Source organism: Rhinoraja longicauda, chromosome 32 (assembly GCF_053455715.1).
Source record: "Rhinoraja longicauda isolate Sanriku21f chromosome 32, sRhiLon1.1, whole genome shotgun sequence".
Classification (NCBI taxonomy): Eukaryota; Metazoa; Chordata; class Chondrichthyes; order Rajiformes; family Arhynchobatidae; genus Rhinoraja; species Rhinoraja longicauda.
The window spans coordinates 28,229,019-28,250,697 of NC_135984.1; the positions used below are offsets into that span (position 1 = coordinate 28,229,019).

The 21,679-nt window shown below is 45.3% G+C and overlaps 1 protein-coding gene across 2 annotated transcripts in view; it reads right to left on the bottom strand.

The window, feature by feature from the left end:
- Window positions 1–2,677: 2,677 nt before the first annotated feature.
- The window catches only part of siae (sialic acid acetylesterase), a 57,136-nt gene continuing 38,134 nt past the window's right edge, over window positions 2,678–21,679 (bottom strand). The window contains exons 6-10 of one of the 2 annotated variants that reach the window (XM_078426546.1): window positions 18,989–19,107; window positions 16,019–16,152; window positions 12,502–12,656; window positions 8,045–8,234; window positions 2,681–4,391 (exon numbers count right to left, since the gene is read on the bottom strand). In XM_078426546.1, the coding sequence (XP_078282672.1) occupies window positions 4,149–4,391; window positions 8,045–8,234; window positions 12,502–12,656; window positions 16,019–16,152; window positions 18,989–19,107 (841 nt within the window). In that variant the 3' untranslated portion in view covers window positions 2,681–4,148. Of the gene's footprint in view, window positions 4,392–8,044; window positions 8,235–12,501; window positions 12,657–16,018; window positions 16,153–18,988; window positions 19,108–21,679 lie in introns of both variants that reach the window. The other variant, XM_078426547.1, reaches the window with a different exon arrangement.

Here is a 21,679-nt window from a genome sequence, read left to right on the forward strand (position 1 = left end):
TCCCCCTGAGTCTACTATCATTAAGAGCTCTATCTAACTCTTTCTTGAAAGCGTCCAGAGAATTGGCCTCCACTGCCTTCTGAGGCAGAGAATTCCACAGATTTACAATTCTCTGAGTGAATTTTTTTTTCCTCATCTCCGTTCTAAATGGCCCCTGGTTCTGGACTCCCCCAACGTTGGGAACATGTTTCCTGCCTCTAGCGTGTCCAATCCCTTAATAATCTTAGATGTTTCAATAAGATCCCCTCTCATCCTTCTAAATCCCAGTGTATACAAGCCCAGTCGCTCCAGTCTTTCAACATACGACAGTCCCACCATTCCGGGAATTAACCTGCACTCCCTCAATAGCAAGAATGTGCTTCCTCAAATTTGGAGACCAAAACTGCACATAGTACTCCAGGTGTGGTCTCACTAGGGCCCTGTACAACTGCAGAAGGACCTATTTGCTTCTATACTCAACTCCTCTTGTGATGAAGCCAACATGCCATTAGCTTGCCTTTAACTGCATACTTTCCCCTCCACATTGGACATCCCAAAGTGCAACATTTTATACTGGCTTGGATTAAACTCCATGTTATTTCTGTGTCAATATTCACTACTGCTATAAATGCTGCTGTATCCTTATGAATGCATTGTGAAATGCTGATCATACGGCAAAAGCACTCTATTCCTCTGTGAAGTTATACTGAATGGGATCCAGTGTACCTTAAATCCCACTGCTCCTTGTACCCAACAGGTTATTCACTGTCACACATTCCCATCAAAGCTCAAGTTTTGCCATTAACCTATTGTAACAAATTTACAGAAATTGAAAATAAAAAAAGGGAATCTGAAATAAAAGAGAAAATGCTGGAAACACTTGGTAGTGACTGTGAGAAGTGAAATGGAGTTAATATTTTGGGTCACAGATCATTCATCAGAATAATGGACACCAGCCAGGTAACCAATCAGTATATTTTTCGAATGGAGAAGGAAACAAGAGCATCCGGAGGTAACCGACTGGCATTGGGATACTGGGACAAATTCTGCATGTACTGCACCCAGCGGCACAGAGCGGTGGAGGATCAACAACTGCAACACCGCCAGGACAATGGACCTTTAAGCCAAGTTAAGAACTCTACATTTATAGCAAGTTAATTTTGAATCATGAAAAATGGCACCTAAACATCGCAACTCTTGTATGCTCTCAGTGTACTATCCTACACTTAAGATTGTGCTATGTGTAATACTACTTTTAATGAACTGTATGCAAAAAAGGACTGTACCGTTTCACATGTGACAATAAAGTACCATTGAACCCTTGGGAAGTGCAAATTGTGAAGCCGGAAGCAATATAGAATGGGACGGGGGCAGGGGGAAAAATTGCGAATCCGTGTGGGGCACAGGGAAGAAAGGAGGAGGCAAAAACAAAAAGATGGAGTACATCCCTCCCCAACCCAGGTCATACTAGCTTCAAAGTCGTCTTGTTGAGTCTCATTGTCTGTAACTCATTTTCACCTCACACACAGCTAACAATGGCCTGTTTCCTTTATCATCGTCACTTTTTTGCATATCTTTCTATTTGTTCTATATCTCTCTACACCACAGCTTTTATCTCTCATTTCCCTTTCTCCTGATTTTCAATCTGAAGAAGGGTCTCGACCCAAAACGTCACCTATTCCTTTGGTCCAGAGATGCTGTTTGACCTACTGAGTTTCTATAGCTTTTTGTGTCTATCTTAGGAAAAATAAAGGGTTTGTAGATTAGTTATCTGAAATTGGAGAAGTCATTGTTCTCACCATTAGGTTGTAGGCTGGCCAAGTGGAATATGAGGTGCTTTTCCTCGAGGTTGCAAGTGGCCTCACTCTGGCAATGGAGGAGACCCAGGACAGGAAAGTTGGTATGGGAATGGGAGTTAAAATGGTTAACAACCAGGAGACCCAGCAGGCCTTGGCAGACCGATCGCAAGTATTTGGTAAAACAGTCGCCGAGTCTACACTTAGCCTACTGGAGTAAAGGAAGCCACATCGGTAACACCAAATGCAGTAGACGATGTTAGAGAAGGTGCACGTTTCAGTTTTAGAATAAGGATCATCCAGTCTTGTCCAATAAGGCAGCCTGAGCCTCGGTGGCAGCGGGAGCCTCAGTGGTGATGGGGCCTCAGCGGTGAAGGGGCCTCAGCGGTGATGATGGAGCCTCGGCGGTGATGGGGCCTCGGCGGTGATGGAGCCTCGGCGGTGGTGATGGGGCCTCGATGGTGATGGAGCCTCGGTGGTGATGGGGCCTCAGTGGCAGCAGGAACCTAGACGGTGATGGGGCCTCGGCGGCGGCGGGAGCGTCGGTGGTGATGGAGCCTCGGCGGTGATGGGGCCTCGGTGGTGATGGAGCCTCGGTGGTGATGGGGCCTCGGTGGTGATGGGGCCTCAGAGGCAGCGGGAACCTAGACGGTGATGGGGCCTCGGCGGCGGCGGGAGCGTCGGTGGTGATGGAGCCTTGATGGTGATGGGGCCTCGGCGGCAGCGGGAGCCTCGGCAGCGGCGGTGGAATGTGAGGGGGGTGGAACAGGGAAGACAATGGGAACCCGGTGTGGGGGGAGCGCCGTGAGGGACGGTGGGAAGAAAGGGGGACCCGGTGTTGGGGGGGGGGGGGGGGGCACTTTAGTTTTAGAATCCTCTGCCCACGGGATAAGTCTGCGTTCGTTTGTTGTTCACTCTGGCTCGTCCCGGTTTAGGCGCTGTGCACACGGCCGCTTATACTTTAAGTCGCTTATACTTTCTTTAACTTTTAATTTCAATTTTTTGTGTACCTTTTGTGTTGTGGCTTGGCAGACCAATTTCCCTCCGGGATGAATTGTTTTATCGTATCGTGTCGTTAAGGTGAAGGAGGAGAAGAATTTCTGCTCTCAGAAGGTATTGAATCAGCTGAACTCTGCACCGAGTGGTGAAGGCAGGGACATGGGAGATACATACTCACAGTGGAGCCTGACTGACATTTAAACTACAAGGGATTAAGTGCACGGCCAAAGAACAGGAAAGCTCTGGAAACCAAGAATAGATCAGCTGTGATCATGTTGAATAACAATTCAGACACAAGGGACCAATTTCCTCTTCCAGATTTTTTAATTCTATGTTACTATCACATGTGACCCTTCATCCAAATCACTGGTACAGATTGTGAGCAGCTACAACACCCAACCCACAAATGGCAAAGTTACTGTTGTTCTGTTTTCTATCCTTTAACCAAGCCTCAATTCATATTGGTAAATTGCCCCAATTATGGTTTATTAAACAAGTTGGAACAATGTGTGGGCCCTTTTGAAAATCGTAATAGCCCACATTCTCTGGTCCATTAGTAACGATTATGTTGGTTATATCCTCAAATTTTAAACAGATTTATCAAATGTGTTTTTCCTCTCACAAATCAATGTTGACTGATAGCAAATTGTATTATTGTCAAGAGATCTCTTACAATGTTTTCATTACTTGCTAGTTGACTCATTCTATTTCTCCAATCTCAGCTTTAATCATCCTTTGTAAAAAACAAAATGCTGGAGGAAATCAATGGGTCAGGCAGCATTTGTGGATGGAATGAACAGACAATGTTTTGTGTTGGGTCCCTTCAGATTTAATAATTCCTTGAAGGTTTAAATGTTTTTCCAGTTCGTGGGCATTATAAGTCTTTCAATCTAATCGGGATGCAGAAACCTAAGGCTATCATCTTCGTCACTAAAAGAGAAAATAATGTATCATTTGGAAACACTCTGCAAAGATGAAGATATGTATTAATCTGAAGAAGCATGTGCTATCACATGATCACACCTGCATACAAGCTCGGTTTTTTGCATTAAAAACATAATCAATATTTCATTCAACTGAAAAGCAGATAAATCATTGTTCACTACATTCATGAAAATAAGTCACACAATTAATCACTTTTACAGGGCAAAAAGGCATAATTTTCATTGTCATCCATATCCAGCCCAGTTGTTACTCAAACTAAAGTAAAACATCTGAAGAAAGGTCCAGACCCAAAATGTCACCTATCCATGTTTTGCAGAGATGCTGCCTGACCCGCTGTGTTCCTTATCTTTTTATATACTAGCATTTGCAGTTCCTTGCGACTCTATAAAACATCTGATTTTATGCTGATGATATACCTGATCTTCTTCACTACAATGTTACAAAAGGATAATTTCCTGGTAGCAGGAACGTTGGGGCAGGTAACCCGGAACTTTTGTCGTAGAGAGGACATTTCTTCAGGGCGCAGGGCCATTCCTTCCATGCGTAACGCACACCATACACTTTCTCCTGACACTGCTCCAGAGATAAGGACAAAGCGTTGGAGGAATAGTCAACAATGGGGGCAGGAACCCAATTACAGCTCGAAGATTTCGACTTTGTGCAGCAATAAACCTGTGGGGGAGAAACACCTCGAATCAGCAACATTATTCCGCCCCACCACAGCTGCACACCAGTCTCAGCGTCCTTCATTTAAAACTGATGAACAATGATTACAGCGAAAATTAGGACTCCAGAGAAGCATCGACAGCGTGGGAATTTCGCGATGTTTCTGAAGACGGTGTAATCTCGACCTGACTCGGCATTGCCATGGTCATTGTCGTAGGGTAAAAGAAAATTTTGCCGATCTGCTACGACTTTGACAGTCGCTGACATTCGCCAAAAATATCGCCTAAGTGGGACAGGCCCTTAACATTTGCGCTTAACGAAGCCTACAGATTCTCCCTGTTGCCATCTATTTCATCTCCCCTTTCCATACTAACATTTCTGTCCTGGGCCTCTTCCATTGCAAGAATGAAGCAACACTCAAATTTGAGGAACTGCACCCCATTTTGCTTGACTAGCTTACAAACCAGTGGCATGACCGTTGAATTTTCTAATTTTAAATAACTTCTACAAACACTCCCCTCTTTCCCACTTTCTCCACCCTAGTCATTTAACCAGTTCAACACATTTCATCCCTTTTAAGATCACACCAGGGCGGCACAGCGGTAGAGTTGCTGCCTTACAGCGAATGCAGAGCCGGAGACTCAGGTTCCATCCTGACTACGGGCGCCGTCTGTACGGAGTTTGTACGTTCTCCCCGTGACCTGCGTGGGTTTTCTCCGAGATCTTCGGTTTCCTCCCACACTCCAAAGACGTACAGTTAATTGGCTGGGCAAATGTAAAAATTGTCTCTAGTGTGTGTAGGATAGTGTTAATGTGCGGGGATCACTGGGCGGCGCGGACCCGGTGGGCCGAAGGGCCTGTTTCCGTGCTGTATCTCTAAATCTAAATCTAAAAAAATCCCCAGCCAACAATGGGCCTACCTGGGCTCCACCCTGCCCAAGGTCATTTATTGCCAGCCCTAATTGGTCCCGGTCTCCTTGCTTCCAGCTCTCCACCTCAACCCCCACCCTACTTTCAATGTGAAGGGTCCCAACCCGAAATGTCACTTATCCTTTTTCTCCCAAGATGCTGCCTGACCAGGTGAGTTACTCTAGCACTTTGTGTCTATCTTTGGTGTAAACCAGTATCTGCAGCACTTTGTTTCTGCATTCTGCTATGTTCATTAAAGTGTATGATTTTGTATTTTCCACTTTATATTCTATTTGCCATCTTCTTGCCCACTTACTCAGCTTGTCCATATCCCCCTGATGCTTTTATATATCCTCCTGTGTACTTGCAATCCCGCTTAGTTTAGTTGAACAAGTAGGAACATGACACTGGCTTCCCTCAGTGGATCCACTGATTATAGTTTGTGAATAATTCATCATACAGTACCCACTGAGCAAAGCCTGCCAGCCTGGGAGTGAACAACTCATTCCCACTCTGCTTTCTGTCTCTAACCAATTCTCAATCCACAACAATATCTGACCAGACCCTTATTTCTCCATTCATGGTTTCGACGAGGAAATTTAATGTAACGTTTCCAGTCTGCGGATGATACATAGAAGGTACGAGGATATACCTTGCGGTGGATGCAGAGAAGCTGCAGGTGTTGAACAAGTTGAGGAATGGGCAGATGTAGTGGAAATGAGGTTAGCCATTTTGGTGGCAATAATAAGACAGCAGATAATCTGACCCTAAGTGACAGAATAGAAGGGTGCAGCAAGCCCTGGGTGTCCTGATGCATCAGCGACTGCAGGTATAGCAGGTGATGATGGCCGATGTTAGTCTTCAGAGCGAGAAGGTTTAAGCACAGGAGCGATTGTACAGAGACCACAGTGAGAATTGTGTGCAGTGTTCCGACAAACATCTGAGGAAAGACTTTCTTGTTTTGAAGGTTCAGTGGAGATTCACCAGTAAGGCGGCAATACTGATGGCAATACGAGAGATTGGGCCCATTAGGCTTGTGTACACCATCTAAAAGATGGAGAAATCTACAAATTTGACAGGATAGACCTGACGTAGGAAGGATATTTTGTTTTCTTGGGGGGATGCAAGGGGTCAGTCCAGAAACATAGAGCAGTACAACACAGGAACAGGGCCTTTGGCCCCAATGTCTGTACTGAACATACTGCCAGGTTAAACCAATCTTCTCTGCTGCATGTTATCCATATCCTTCCATTGCCTGCATATCCATCTGTCGATCCAAAAGCCTTTTTAATGCCATTATCGTACCTGGCTCCACTATTACCACTGGCAGTGTGCTCCAAGCACCCACTACCCTCTGTGTATAAAACGTGCCCTGCATCTCCTTTAAACTTTGACCCTCATCTTAAAGTTACTCCCTTTTTTCTTTGACATTCCCACCCAGGTCTCCCCTCAGCCTCTGACACTCCAGAGAAAATAATCCATTTGTCCAACCCCTTTTTATAGCTAACATCGTCTAATCTGGACAGCATTCTGCTAAATGTCCGCATCCTCCTGTCATGGGGCACCTGGAACTGCAAATAATACTTCAACCAGGGGTACCGTCTAAGCATAAGGGACGAGCAACTAAGATTGTGATCAACTGAAATTTCTTCTCCCAAAGTAGCAAACCTGAATTCACAACCAGAAGAAACAGATGAAGCCAAATTATTAAATCTGAATAGTGAACAGTATTAGATGTCTGACGAGTTAAATGCCCAACTCCTGCCTGGTTTTGTGTTTCTGTTATTGAAAGTTTTTCAGAAATCAACATAAACACATTAGCTCCTTCTTAGCTACTCTACCGGTTACCTACTCAAAGTATTCCAAGAGTTTAGTTAAACAATTTTATTTCATAAATCCTTGTGGACCATGCTAAATTCTATATTTCTATCTTGAGGACCAGAATCCGGAGTCTGTATATCTCCAGATGGAAGACTGAAGTGGCAGCCTGTGGAAATCATTCCATCCATTTAAAATGTATTAAGGTTGAGGAGCTAGAGTTCCCCCATTTAGTGAGGTAGTGTTCCCCCATTTAGTGAGGTAGTGTTCCCCCCATTTAGAGAGGTAGTGTTCCCCCCATTTAGTGAGGTTTAGTTCCCCCATTTAGTGAGGTAGTGTTCCCCCCATTTAGTGAGGTAGTGTTCCCCCCATTTAGTGAGGTAGAGTTCCCCCATTTAGTGAGGTAGTGTTCCCCCCATTTAGTGAGGTAGAGTTCCCCCCATTTAGTGAGGTAGTTCCCCCATTTAGTGAGGTAGAGTTCCCCCATTTAGTGAGGTAGTGTTCCCCCCATTTAGTGAGGTTTAGTTCCCCCCATTTAGTGAGGTAGAGTTCCCCATTTAGTGAGGTAGAGTTCCCCCATTTAGTGAGGTTTAGTTCCCCCCATTTAGTGAGGTAGTGTTCCCCCCATTTAGTGAGGTAGTGTTCCCCCCATTTAGTGAGGTAGAGTTCCCCCCATTTAGTGAGGTAGTGTTCCCCCCATTTAGTGAGGTAGTGTTCCCCCCATTTAGTGAGGTAGAGTTCCCCCCATTTAGTGAGGTAGTGTTCCCCCCATTTAGTGAGGTAGTGTTCCCCCCATTTAGTGAGGTAGAGTTCCCCCATTTAGTGAGGTAGAGTTCCTCCATTTAGTGAGGTAGAGTTCCCCCCATTTAATTATATAACTCCCCACAAACAGGTGTGATCGCCATCAGGAGCAGACCACAACTGCACCATACCTCAAATATGTCTTTACTGAGCTCCAGCACAGCAAGTTCCTGAGAATAGATGATGCTCAATTCCTTGTTCTTTAGCTGGAGATGTTTTGGAAAAGGACCCTGGAAAAGGACTCCTGTCTCTCCATAAGCTATGGCACGAGCACCAAGGTACAATCTGTAGGCCACATCTTGTTTATACCGAGGGTGAATGCTGAAAAATAGGAATGTATAGGTTTGCAGGCGCTTTTCTGAAGATCGGATTCAAAAGAATCTGTTTTGTGGATTCCACACCAGCTCCAAATATTGATCAAAGAAGGAAGGCAGGCACTTTGTGCAATGCTTCTTATCGAGTCCACATCACAAGATTAGATATCGTTCAGCCAGGGCTGAATACACTTCTCGGCATCTTCAATACTGCAAAACATCCTAAACAAATAGACAGGAGTCCTCTCGAAGTTCCGGTCAATATTCCTATTAAACTGTTGTCAACTGGCATTTTGTAGGACTTGCCATTCATGTTGCATTTGCCCATATATCAAAAGCAAGTGCCATTCATGAAGCATTCAAGAGTGATAATTATAACAAATAAAACCAGATTCTTCATCTTGAAATAACTCTTCACATGAGCATCTTTGCCACAGTTGCAACTCTACTAAGACAGTCTGTTTATGTGGATACCATCTGCATAAGGCACCCACCTAGATGGCTTCTGATTTTCCCCACAATCCCTATTTCGTGTTGATACTGGAACTCCTGTGAAAATACAGCCTGAAGAGTCAGTGCATATTGATAACACAATGTGTTCCATCTGGCCATCCATCTCATCTCATTTTTACTGTGAAGGTGGTCATGGAAGCTAAAAAAAATAAGGGAAATGAATACTGATGTCTTGGAACATATCCACTTTTCATCTGGAAGATTGGATCACATGGAATCCAAGGTGATCTAGTCCAATGGATTCAAAATTGTCTTGGAGAAAGGAGTAAAAGGGTAGTTGAGGAGGGAGCCTGCACCCAGCAGCGTGCCACTGAGGTCAGTGTTTGTTTATCAATATTAACGACCTGGATGACAACGTCGGTACCATTATTAGTAAATTTGCAGATGGCACCAGACTTAGTGATCTAGTGAACAGGGAGGACGGATATCTAGGTTAAAAACAGGATCCAGAGCAGCTGGGACGATGGCCAAATGAATGTAACTTTGACAAGTGTGAGGTGTTGCACCTTGATATGTCAAACCAGGGCACAGTAACTTGTAGAGGCCTAGAGTGTGTTGAAAACAAAGTTCAAGGAGAACACGTGCATAGTTCCCCAAAGGTGGCTGGTCAGGTGGACAGGATGAAGACGACATTTAGCTTGTTTGCATTCATTGGGAAGGGTATCGAGTAAAAAAAGGATGGCACGGTGGCGCAGCAGTAGAGTTGCTGCCTTATCATCAATAAACTCCAATACATCCAGAACTCCGCTGCCCGTCTACTCACCCACTCCCCGACCCGTGACCATATCACCCCCGTCCTTTACAAGCTCCACTGGCTCCCCATTCCTCAGAGAATCCAGTACAAAATCCTCCTCATGACCTACAAAGCCCTCCATAACCTGGCCCCATCCTACCTGACTGACCTCCTCCACAGACACACTCCCACCTGCACCCTCCGCTCTGCTGCTGCTAACCTCCTGTCCCCCCCCATCCGGACCAAACTCAGATCCTGGGGCGACAGGGCTTTCTCCATCGCTGCTCCCACCCTCTGGAACTCACTACCTCAAACCATCAGAGACTCCTCCTCACTCACCACATTCAAAACATCACTGAAGTCTCACTTGTTCAACACTGCCTTCAATCATTGACCGTCGCTCCACCTTATTCTTCCTTTTCTGTTCGTTTATTTATTTATCTTTATGTTATATCTAATATGTAAAGCGTCTTTGGGTTTCTAGAAAAGCGCTATATAAATGTAATGCATTATTATTATTATTATTATTACAGCACTTGCAGCGCCGGAGACCCAGGTCCGATCCTGAAACTAGATGGCATGGATTTAAGATGAGATACGAGAGATTTCAAAGGGACATCAGGGTCAACTTTTTCACGCAGAGGGTCATCTGTATCTGGAATGAGCTGTAAAAGGATGGTCTAGAAACGGAAACAATTACAACTTACAAAAGACATTGGACAAATATATGGACAGGAAGGGTTTAGAGCGATATGGGCCAGATGGGATGTCTGGAATGCCAACTTGGTCAGCGTGGACATGTTGGGCTGAAAGGCCTGTTTCTGTGCTGTGCCATATGACTCTGACTCTATGAAGTTGGGGTGACATGGTGGCACAGCAGCAGAGTGGCTGCCTTACAGCGCCAGAGACCTAGGTTCGATCCTAACTATGGGTGCTGTGTATATGGAGTTTGTATGTTCTCCCCGTGACCTGCGAGGGTTTTCTCCGGAAACTCCAGTTTCCTCCCACACACCAGAGATAGAAACATAGAAAATAGGTGCAGGAGGAGGCCATTCGGCCCTTCGAGCCAGAACCGCCATTCATTGTGATCATGGTTGATGGTCCCCATTCAATACCATGTGCCTGCCTTCTCCCCATATCCCTTGATTCCACTAGCCCCTAGAGCTCTATCTAACTCTCTCTTAAATCCATCCAGTGCCCTCTGTGGCAGAGAATTCCACAAATTCACAACTCTCTGGGTGAAAACGTTTTTTCTCACCTCAGTTTTAAATGGCCTCCCCTTTATTCTAAGACTGTGGTCCCTGGTTCTGGACTCGCCCAACATTGGGAACATTTTTCCTGCATCTAGCTTTTCCAGTCGTTTTATAATTTTATATGTTTCTAAAGATCCCCTCTCATCCTTCTAAACTCCAGTGTATACAAGCCTAGTCTTTTCAATCCTTCCTCATATGTCAGTCCCGCCATCCCAGGGATCAATCTCGTGAACCTACGCTGCACTGCCTCAATTCCAAGGATGTTCTTCCTCAAATTAGGAGACCAAAACTGTACACAATACTCCAGATGTGGTCTTACCAGGGCCCTATACAACTGCAGAAGAACCTTTTTACTCCTATACTGAAATATTCTTGTTATGAAGGCCAACATTCCATTAGATTTCTTCACTGCCTGCTGTACCTGCACGCCAACTTTCAGTGACCGGTGTACAAGGACACCCAGGTCTCGCTGCACCTCCCCCTTACCTAACCTAACTCAATTGAGATAATAATCTGCCTCCTTGTTTCTGCCGCCAAAGTGGATAACCTCACATTTATCTATATTATACTGCATCTGCCACGCATCTGCCCACTCACTCAAACTGTCCAGGTCACCCTGCAACCTCCTAACATCCTCATCACAGTTCACACTGTCATGCAGCTTTGTGTCTTGCGCATACTTGCTGGTGTTGCTTCTAATTCCCTCTTGCAAATCTTTAATATATATGGTAAACAGTTGTGGCCCCTTGCGGCACTCATCTCGCCACTGCCTGCCATTCTGAAAAGGACCCGTTTACTCCTACTCTTTGCTTCCTGTCTGCCAACCAATTTTCTATCCATGTCAACACCCTACCCCCAATACCATGTGCTCTAATTTTAGTCACCAATCTCCCGTGCGGGACCTTATCAAAGGCTTTCTGAAAGTCTAGATACACGACATCCACTGGCTCCCCTTCATCCATTTTACTTGTCACATCCTCAAAAAATTCCAGAAGATTAGTCAAGCATGATTTCCCTTTCATAAATCCATGCTGACTTAGACTTATCCTTTTACTGCTATCCAAATGCACTGTTATTACCTCTTTAATAATTGATTCCTGCATCTTTCCCACCACCTAAGTCAGGCTAACTGGTCTGTCATTCCCCATTTTCTCTCTCGCTCACTTTCCCACTTTCTTGAAAAGTGGGATAACATTAGCTATCCTCCAATCCACAGGAACTGATCCCGAATCTATTGAACATTGGAAAATGATCACCAATGCGTCCACTATTTCTAGAACCACCTCCCTGAGGACCCTGGGATGCAGACCATCAGGCCCAGGGGATTTATCATCCTTCAGTCCCATTAGTCTACCCAATACTATTTCTCGCCTAATGAAAATTTCTTTCAGTTCCTCTATCCCCTTAGATCCTCTGTCCTCTAGTACATCTGGGACATTGTTTGTATCTTCCTTAGTGAAGACCGATCCGAAGTACCTGTTCAACTCTTCTGCCATTTCCTTGTTACCCATAATAATTTCAACCGTGTCTCCCTTCAAGGGACCCACATTTGACTTTGCCACTCTTTTTCTCTTAACTGAGTTCAGGTTGGTAGGTTAATTGGCTTGGTAAATTTGTAAATTGTCCCTAGTGTGCAGGATGGTGTTAGCATGCGTGGATCACTGGTCGGTGCAGACTCAGTGGGCTGAAGGACCTGTTTCTGCGTTGTATCTCTAAACTTAACTACAGGTTACTTAGCCATATCTTGAAAAAATATATTAAACTTTGTTACGTACGTGCCGAAAGGAGAATTCGCATCACCTAGGTCCATTGCAACTGCCATGAATGTTCTTCTCATTTTAGGGTTTGGAGCATAACCAAAATCAGCTGTTTGATGCCAGCGGATCCAGGGGAAGGAATCAGCTGGGATTATATGATGATCGGCAGAAAGCTATAAATAAACAAATACAGCAATGTGAAATACCAGAGGCAAGAAACTTCTTTCCTGCTTTTCACTTGTGATAAAAGCACACTGAGTGCCAATCTTAGCACACATGTCCCACAGAGATGCTTGCAGCTGTGAGCAGTGGGGCCAGCACTGAAATCACTTCACAATCCAGAGCAGCCATTCAGATGCACGGACTGAGTGCACAGACACGAGGTGTGATTATGATACAATGATGAGTGGGAATGCGAGTTGTAAGAACATCACAATGGGATGCAGAGAGGGTAAGCTTATCCTCTACATCCCATTATGCCATTCTTATCAGGAAAGGTTGAGCAGATGGACTCATTGGTGTTTAACATTAGATGATTCCACTCGTAATTTTCTTTGATTCAGTTGCTTGAGAGCGATGCAGCTTCAGGAATGTTTGCTTCAGTGGTCGGATGGGGAGATGAAGTACTCTTCGGGCTCGGATAACCCAAGGCACAAGGCTTTTGTTGCACTGGGCCAATGCCGAGGTCACCCAACAGAAAGTTGCCAGGAATGTTTTTGGAAGGAGAGTTTCTACATAATTTGAGCCGAAGGGAAAGACTGTGTTCCCACCTCGAGTACAGTGCAGGGGTGACGCAGTTGTGAGCAGCAAACCATGTGGCATCTATATACTAAAACTCTCGTTTGTTCGTTTGTTTGTTCCTGAACTACAGCCAAAACGGTACACGATAGCACAACAATTTTAGGCCCATCTTACTCGCTGTCGTCCTTTTGGTGCTAATGGAAGAAATTTCATTGAAATTGGTGTTATATTTATTAAGTTATTCACATTTAAAATTTTAAATCTATCTCCTAGGGAGGGAGGGAGGCATGGGGGGGAGGAGGATAAGGGGGGTTGAGGGGGATGGAGTGGGGGGGAGGGGAAAGGGGGTCCTGAAAGGGCACACTGACCTCCGTCATTCTTAAATGGAACCACCAGGACTCTTCATAGTGTAGGAAAATAACTGCAGATGCTGGTACAAATCGAAGGTATTTATTCACAAAATGCTGGAGTAACTCAGCAGGTCAGGCAGCATCTCAGGAGAGAAGGAATAGCCAAACTGAGCAATCGGTGGAGAAGGGCCTTGGTCAGGAAGGTGACCAAGAACCCGATGGTCAGTCTGACAGAGCTCCAAAGTTCCTCTGTGAACATGGGAGAACCTTCTAGAAGGACAACTATATCTGCAGCACTCCACCAATCAGGCCTTTATGGTAGAGTGGCCAGACGGAAGCCACACCTCAGTAAAAGGCACATGACAGTCCGCTCAGAGTTTTTCCAAAAGGCAGCTGAAGAACTCTCAGACCATGAGAAACAAGATTCTCTGGTCTGATGAAACCAAGATTGAACTCTTTGGCATGAATGCCAATACCATACCTACAGTGAAGCATGGTGGTGGCAGCATCATGCTGTGGGGATGTTTTTCAGTGGCAGGAACTGGGAGACTAGTCAGGATCGAGGGAAAGATGAACGAAGCAAAGTACAGAGAAATCCTTGATGAAAACCTGCTCCAGAGCATTCTGGACCTCAGATTGGGGCAGCGGTTCACCTTCCAACAAGACAATGACCCTAAGCACACAGCCAAGACAAGGCAAGAGTGGCTTCATGACAAGTCTGTGAATGTCCTTGAGTGGCCCAGCCAGAGCCTAAACTTGAACCCAATCGAACATCTCTGGAGGGACCTGAAAATAGCTGTGCATCAATGCTCCCCATCCAACCTGACAGAGCTTGAGCGGGTCTGCAGAGAAGAATGGGAGAAATTACCCAAATACAGGTATGCCAAGCTTGTAGCGTCATACCCAAGAAGACTTGAGCTGCCAAAGGTGCCTCAACAAAGTACTAAGGGTCTGAATACTTGTGTAAATGTGATATTTCAGTTATTTATTTTTAATTACTTTGCAAAAATTTCTAAACACCTGCTTTCGCTTTTTTACTATGGAGTATTGTGTGTAGATTGATGATTAAAACAATGGATTTAATCCATTTAAAAATAAGGCTGTAATGTAGTAAAATGTGGAAAAAGTGAAGGGGTCTGAATACTTTCTGAATGCACTGCATTGGAGAAGTCAAACAGCTCAACTATTGCTCAGTTGTTTACATCTTCACTTGCTATACTTTGGCCAGAAGGTATAAAACACAAGAATGTTCTTCTGCTTGTGACTGATGTAGCTCCGTACATGAAAAATGCTGCTTGTGCTCTTAAAGTTTTATTCCCCAAAATGTTGCATTTTACATGCTTAGCTCACGGACTCCATAGAATTGCCGAGCACATATGTAGCTTGTTTCCAAATGCCGATCGCCTAGTTTCCAATGTCAAGAAAATCTTCCTCAAAGCACCGTCACATGTGCAGTTGCTCAAGGAAATAGCACCCGAGATTCCGCTACCTCCTCAGCCCATTTTGACTAGGTGGGGTACATGGCTCTCTGCTGAACTCTACTATGCTGCAAAGATAAAAGAAATCGTCAACTGTTTTGAAGAGGAAGAATCTGCTACAGTCAGGATCGTCAGTGAAATCATGCAGAAAAAGTCCCTCCACCGCGATCTTGAGCTGGTTTATTGCTTCCAATTTTGCATCCCACAAGCTATCACTTCCCTTGAGAAACGTGGGGAAAAATTAGTGAATAACTTGCAGGTTTTCAACAAAGTAGCTGACGATATACGTAAAGTTCCTGGCGATGTAGGTAAAGACATACAAGGAAAATGTGAGAGATTGATTTTAGGTAACAAAGATCTAGAAGAAAATACAAAACATGGCTAATTTTTTCAAAGGTAGTTGTTATGCACAAGATATCAACATGAATGTAGAGTCTGTAGCTTGTTTTGGGTATGCACCAGCGACCTCAGCTGGGGTAGAAAGTTTTTCACAACTGAAGCATATTCTGTCCGACAGGCAGTATAGTATAACACCAGATTATTTGAAAAAAATACTAGTAATTATGTGCAACCAGACAACTTTGGTAATTTACCTTTATACCTTTATATTAATATTTTTACCAAATATTTTGGTGGTGGAAATATATGCCCTTTTATGCCTTTTTTTGTCATTACATGCCTTTTTCATGCCTTTTTTGTAATTTTATTATGCCTATTTGCCTGCCTATTTCAGAGATTTTTAGCACCTAAACATCCTGGCTCTAATGATGACAAATGCACCAGTATCAAGTTTTAGAACACAGAACTTGGGTCTAGAGGTCAGCAGGGACACAATGACCACCTTCTATGTTCGTACCATTCAATGATTCACAACAAGGCACGAGCACAACCAATAATATGAAGCTTAAAATATTCTGGCTATAAGTTGAGAATTAGAGATAGCATAAGATCAAGGTGTTAAGTTACCTGGACAAACCCAAAAGGAAAGTTAATTTCTGTGGAACCTCCAGATCCTTGATGAAAGACTTGCCTCCAATCCTCAATCATAGCTGGAAAGGTGCAGTTATATTCTTCTTGATGCCAGACTGTGTTTGCTTCTCCTGCGAGGAAATCACATGAAGCTGTAAACAGCCAGAGACCACAGCAAAGGCCAACATCTGGATTAGTTTAACAGTTCAGCCAAAGTGACAGAACTCCAGGTTTTCTTTTTCCTTATTCTCAAATTTTGTTTAGTTATGGCAATGAGTTATGAGCGTGGAATTCAGAGTTGAGAGTTTAGTTTAGAGATTCAGCGCGGAAACAGGCCTTTCGGCCCACCGAGTCCGAGCTGACCAGCGACCCCCCACACTAACACTATCCTACAAACACCTGGGACAATTTACAATTTTACCAAGCCAATTTGCCTACAAACCTCTATGTCTTTTGGAGTGTGGGAAAAAAGCAGAGCATCCGGGAAAATCCACGTAGTTCATGGGAGAGCAAATTCCATACAGACAGCACCCATAGTCAGGATCAAACCTGGGTCTCTGCGCCACCATCTTTAATTGTGACATGCAGACAATATGCAGGGCCAGAATAATGAAACTTTTACTTGCTACAGCTTTACATACATGTTAAAATAACAACACAATAAATATATAATAACCAATAATACAATAAATTATCAGTACAATTAGATAACCATATGAAGTATAATAAGATAACAAGATGAAATACGTAGTGCAAAGTTATACAAAGCCAAGAGTGATTGGTTGCTTGGGTAGAGTTGTGGTTCAGGTTGTGCAGTGTCCTTCAAGAGGCTGATGTGTAATGGGAAGAAGCTGTTCTTTAATCTGGTGGTCACGGCTCTCAGGTTCCCGTACCTTCTCCCCATTGGATGTAGCAAGATGAGAGTGTGACCAGGGTGGTGTGAGTGCAGCTGCCTCCCTGACACAGTGCTTACTGAAGATCCCTTTTATGGTGGGGAGGTCAACACCCGTGATGGACCAAGTAATGTCCATCACTTTCGACAGCATTCTTTGTTCTTGGGCTTTCGATTTACTGAACTAAATCATCATGAAACCAACACAAGAACCACGTCACCAGAAAATGCATTTCCAGTGCAAGTTCAAACTACCCCAAAATTGTCATCACATTTCACTCTGTAAAACAGAAACAGTATTCTCGAGGAACTCAATAGATCAAACACATTTTTGGGGGAATGCGCGAGACCCTGCATTAGGACAGAGTGTAGGGCAGACAATGAGCAGAAAGAGGCACGGGAGGGGTGAGATGGGGTCAGTGGGTGAATGGTGGATCGAGGAGGGGTGAACGATGATGAGCAGATGGAGACAGGTAGGGTGGAGGTGAGAGGCAGAGCTAGATGTTGGGAGGTGGAGGAGGGAAGGGTGAAGGTCGAGTCAGCAGCGGGGGGGGGGGGGGGGGTGATCAGCTGGAAATAGAGGCTGCCAGTGCTGGAAACTGATAGTAAGAAATGTGATAAAGGACACATTAGGGGAGGGGTAAGGGCAGGTGAAGCTAGAATCAGATGGAGAGGGAGAGTAGGTGGATAAATGTGTGGGTAATAGCTGGATAGAACCAGAAGAGGTGGGAGGGAGCCAAAATGAGAGGTGGTGGATCGGAAGGATGCAGGGGTGAACAATGTTTTGAGGTGTTGTTTACCTTCTACCAGGGAGCTCCACAACCCATTGGAATGAATATGGAATTTCCCAATTTCAGGTAACCCTCCTCTTCCATGTTCCACCCTTTCTCTCTCTCTCCGTCCAATCCATCTCTAGGCTTCCCATTATTCCCTTTTCCAAACTCCCGATCGCCCTTTTACATCCCCCCTCTCCCTCCCAGTTCCATCCACCTACTATATGTGTGTTTACCCACCGGCTCCACCCGTTCCCCTTCCCCTTCGCTTCTGGTTCTAAATGTCCTTCAACCCTCCCCCAAAAGGTTCCCATTTTCACCTTTCTTACTGCCAGATTGCAGATGTGGCAGCCTTTGACACTGACATGCCCCCCTCCCTCACCTGTCTCACCTACACCCTGCACCAACTGACACCCCCCCCCATGGGCGCCCTCCCCACCCCCATTTACGACCCCCCACCTAGACTCTCCCTTCCCTTCCTCCACCACCGCCTCTCCCCACCACCCCTCCCCCATTTACACCCCCCGCCTAAACTCTCCCTTCCCCCTCCACTCACCCCAACCTACACCCTCCCCTCCCCCCACCTACACCCCTTCCCCACCTACATCCTCACCTCCCCCACTTACACCCTCCCCTCCCTCCTACCTACACCCTCCCCTCCCCCACCTACACCCTCCCCTCCCCAACCTACACCCCTTCCCCACCTACACCCTCCCCTCCCTCCCACCTACACCCTCCTCTTCCCCACCTACACCCTCCCCTCCCCACCTATACCCTCCCCTCCCCACCTACACCCTCCCCTCCCCATCTACACCCTCCCCCCCTACACCCTCCCCTTCCCCACCTACATCCTCCCCTCCCCTTTCCCACCTACATCCTCTCCTCCCCACCTACATCCTCCCCATCCCACCTACACCCTCCCCCCACCTACACCCTGCCCTCCTCATCTACACCCTCCCCTCCCCACTTACACCCTCCCCTCCCCCACCTACTCCCCCTCCCCTCCCCCCACCTACTCCCCCCTACTACACCCTCCCCTCCCCCACCTGCAACCTCCCTTCCCCCACCTTCACCCTCCCCCCACCTATACCCTCTCCCCTCACCTACTCCCTCCCCTCCACCTTCACCCTCCCCTCCACCTTCACCCTCCCCTCCACCTTCACCCTTCCCTCCCCCCACCTACACCCTCCTCCACCTTCACCCTCTTCTTCCCCCACCCTCCCCTCCACCACCTTCATCCTCAGAAATCAGCACCTACGTCATTACACTAGCAACTTTCCCCAGCTCCGCAAGATGTCTTACCTTGATACCAGATGGTTCCTTTGAACACCATCCTTTTCAATGGATATATCATTGCATTCCACAGGACAGAAGGTTGATGAGGTCCAGTTGCTTCACATATTTCATTATCATCACTAACACTGAAAAGACACAGATAAATCATCAATCACGCACCTTAACTTCAACTGCAGGTCCAATGCAGCTCCTCGCACACCACCCAATTCTCAGTGCTTTCTCCTCTGCAAAAGAATCTCCACTGCCTTTGTCCCTTTGATGCAGCAATATTGTCATGTTTGCATATCATTTCATTTCAGATTTAAAAGTTCAAATTGAAAATTCAGCAACTGTAATGTATTCCTGTCCACCTACCATATATTTCTTGCTAATGGCATTTTCTTTTAAAGCCTTTCCCATCCCATCCCAATAATGACAGACTTCAGTTATCAGCGCTTGAGGGAAAAGAAAGTGAGCCATAAATATCTTTTGGGCTAGAGCTGACAACTCAACTCTGGCTGCATGCCAGGCAGGCCAGAATAAAGGAGATCTTGAACCGATTGCCAACAAATCATTCACAATTAGCCATGATAGACAGGCAAAGCAGTTCAAAGTACTGCAAGATAACTGTCATTGTTAACCAAGCAGGGAAATGGTAGAAACAGGCGAAATGCAAAGTGAGCCTTTGGTCACATTACAGGAGAAATGTTGGGTTAGAATGTTGTTATTTTGCATAAGAACAGAAAGACAGGACCACCATCTCCAACCACCAGAATCCTCATGCCCCTCCCCTGCCATCCACATTCCCACTCAGTCCCCAGGCCACGAGATTCCATTGCAATTTAAACGGCTATAAATCACTACCCAAATACATATTTATCCAGAGATGCTGCCTGTCCCGCTGATGTTACTCCAGCATTTTGTGTCTACCCAAATACATAGTTGCACAGCACAAAAACAGGCCCATGCTAACCAAGATGCCCATCCAAGCTAGACCTAGCCTGTGTGTGGCCCATAAACCTCCAATTTTTCCTATCTATGTACCATTCCAAATGTCTTTTAAATGTTATTATACATGTCTCAACTACTTCCTGTGGCAGCTCATTCCACATACACATTGCCTTCTATGTGCAAAGGCTGTCCCTTGGGATCCTATTGGGTATTTCCCCTTTCATCTTAAACTTATGCCCTCTAGTTCTTCATCCTCCTACCCTGGGGAAAACTGCATTCACCCTATCTAAGTCCCCCATGATTTATACACCTCTCTAAGATCACCCCTCAGCCTTCTGCATTCCAAGAAATAAAGTCCTAGCCTATTCAATCTCTCCCTGTAACTCAAGTCCTGACAACATCTTTATAAATCTCCTCTGCACTTCTTGGCTTAATTGCACCATTTATCAGAAGGGTGTCCAAAAATTGTGAGGCCATACTTGAAGTACAATGTTCAATGTCTCATACAACTACAACATCACATCCAAACTTCTACACTTAATGCCCTCACTGAGGGCAGCATGCCAAAGGCCTTCTTCACCATTGTGTATATCCATGTTACCACCTTCAGGAAACTATGTACATACTCCTACATCCCTCTGCTCTACAACATAATGTGAACGTCCTGCCCCTTGTTTGACTTCCCAAAATGCAACACACACTCTCATCCAAATTAAATTCCATCTGCATTCCCTGGCCCGCTTGCCCAACTGATCGTGATCCCACGGCAATTTTTGATTACCTTCACTGTCTATGATACCACCTATTTTTGTGTCATCCACAAAATCCATGCTTGGTACATTCTCAACCAAATCGTTGGCTCAGAACCGACCTGTCCACCACTAGTTACAGGCCAGAATCAACCTTCCGATCATTCCCGCTTTCTACCACTGATGAGTTCACCTCCTGAGCTCTCTATGGTTGCCATTCTAATAGTTCCACTTGAGAGATGCAATTCTTCCTCGTCTTCATCTCAAATACGGGATGTTATTTTTCAACGATGACTCCTTGTTCCACATATCCCCACGTGCAGAAATATTCGCTCAACATTTACCCAATCCATCTCAGGTACCTATACACTGGTCTATAGATTAATACAGCACAGAAACACACCCTGCACTACCCCAGTACCTCACCCCTGGCCAAAGAAAACACATGCATCTCAGCCAGGACCCCAGCAGTTCCTTGTGTAGGAAGGAACTGCAGATGCTTTTTTACACCGAAGATAAACAAAATGCTGGAGTAACTCAGTGGGACAAGCAGCATCTCTGGAGAGAGGGAATGGGTCACATTTCGGCTCAAGACCCTTCATTAGACTCGCGTTTTGGGTCTAGATTCCTCTGAAGGAGGGTCTCGACCCAAAACATCACCCATTCCTTCTCTCCAGAGATGCTGCCTATACTGCTGAGTTACTCCAGCATTTTGTGTCTATCCCCAGCAGTTCCCTATTTTCTATGCACAATGGCACCCTTGATCAGGCCCTGGGAATTTATCTGCCTCTATGTGCTTTAAGACTGCCAAGCAACTAGTTTTGTAATGTAGATATGCGATACTATTCTCTTCCCTGAATTCACGTAATGTTCTCCATGGTAAATACAGACAAGGAATGTGCCTCTTCGCATGTGGCTCCTCACATTCTGGAACATATTAATCCTGTGGGGTCGTGTACTCGTTATCCATTTGCTCTGAATATACTTATGGAATCTTTCAGGATTCTCCTTTACCTTA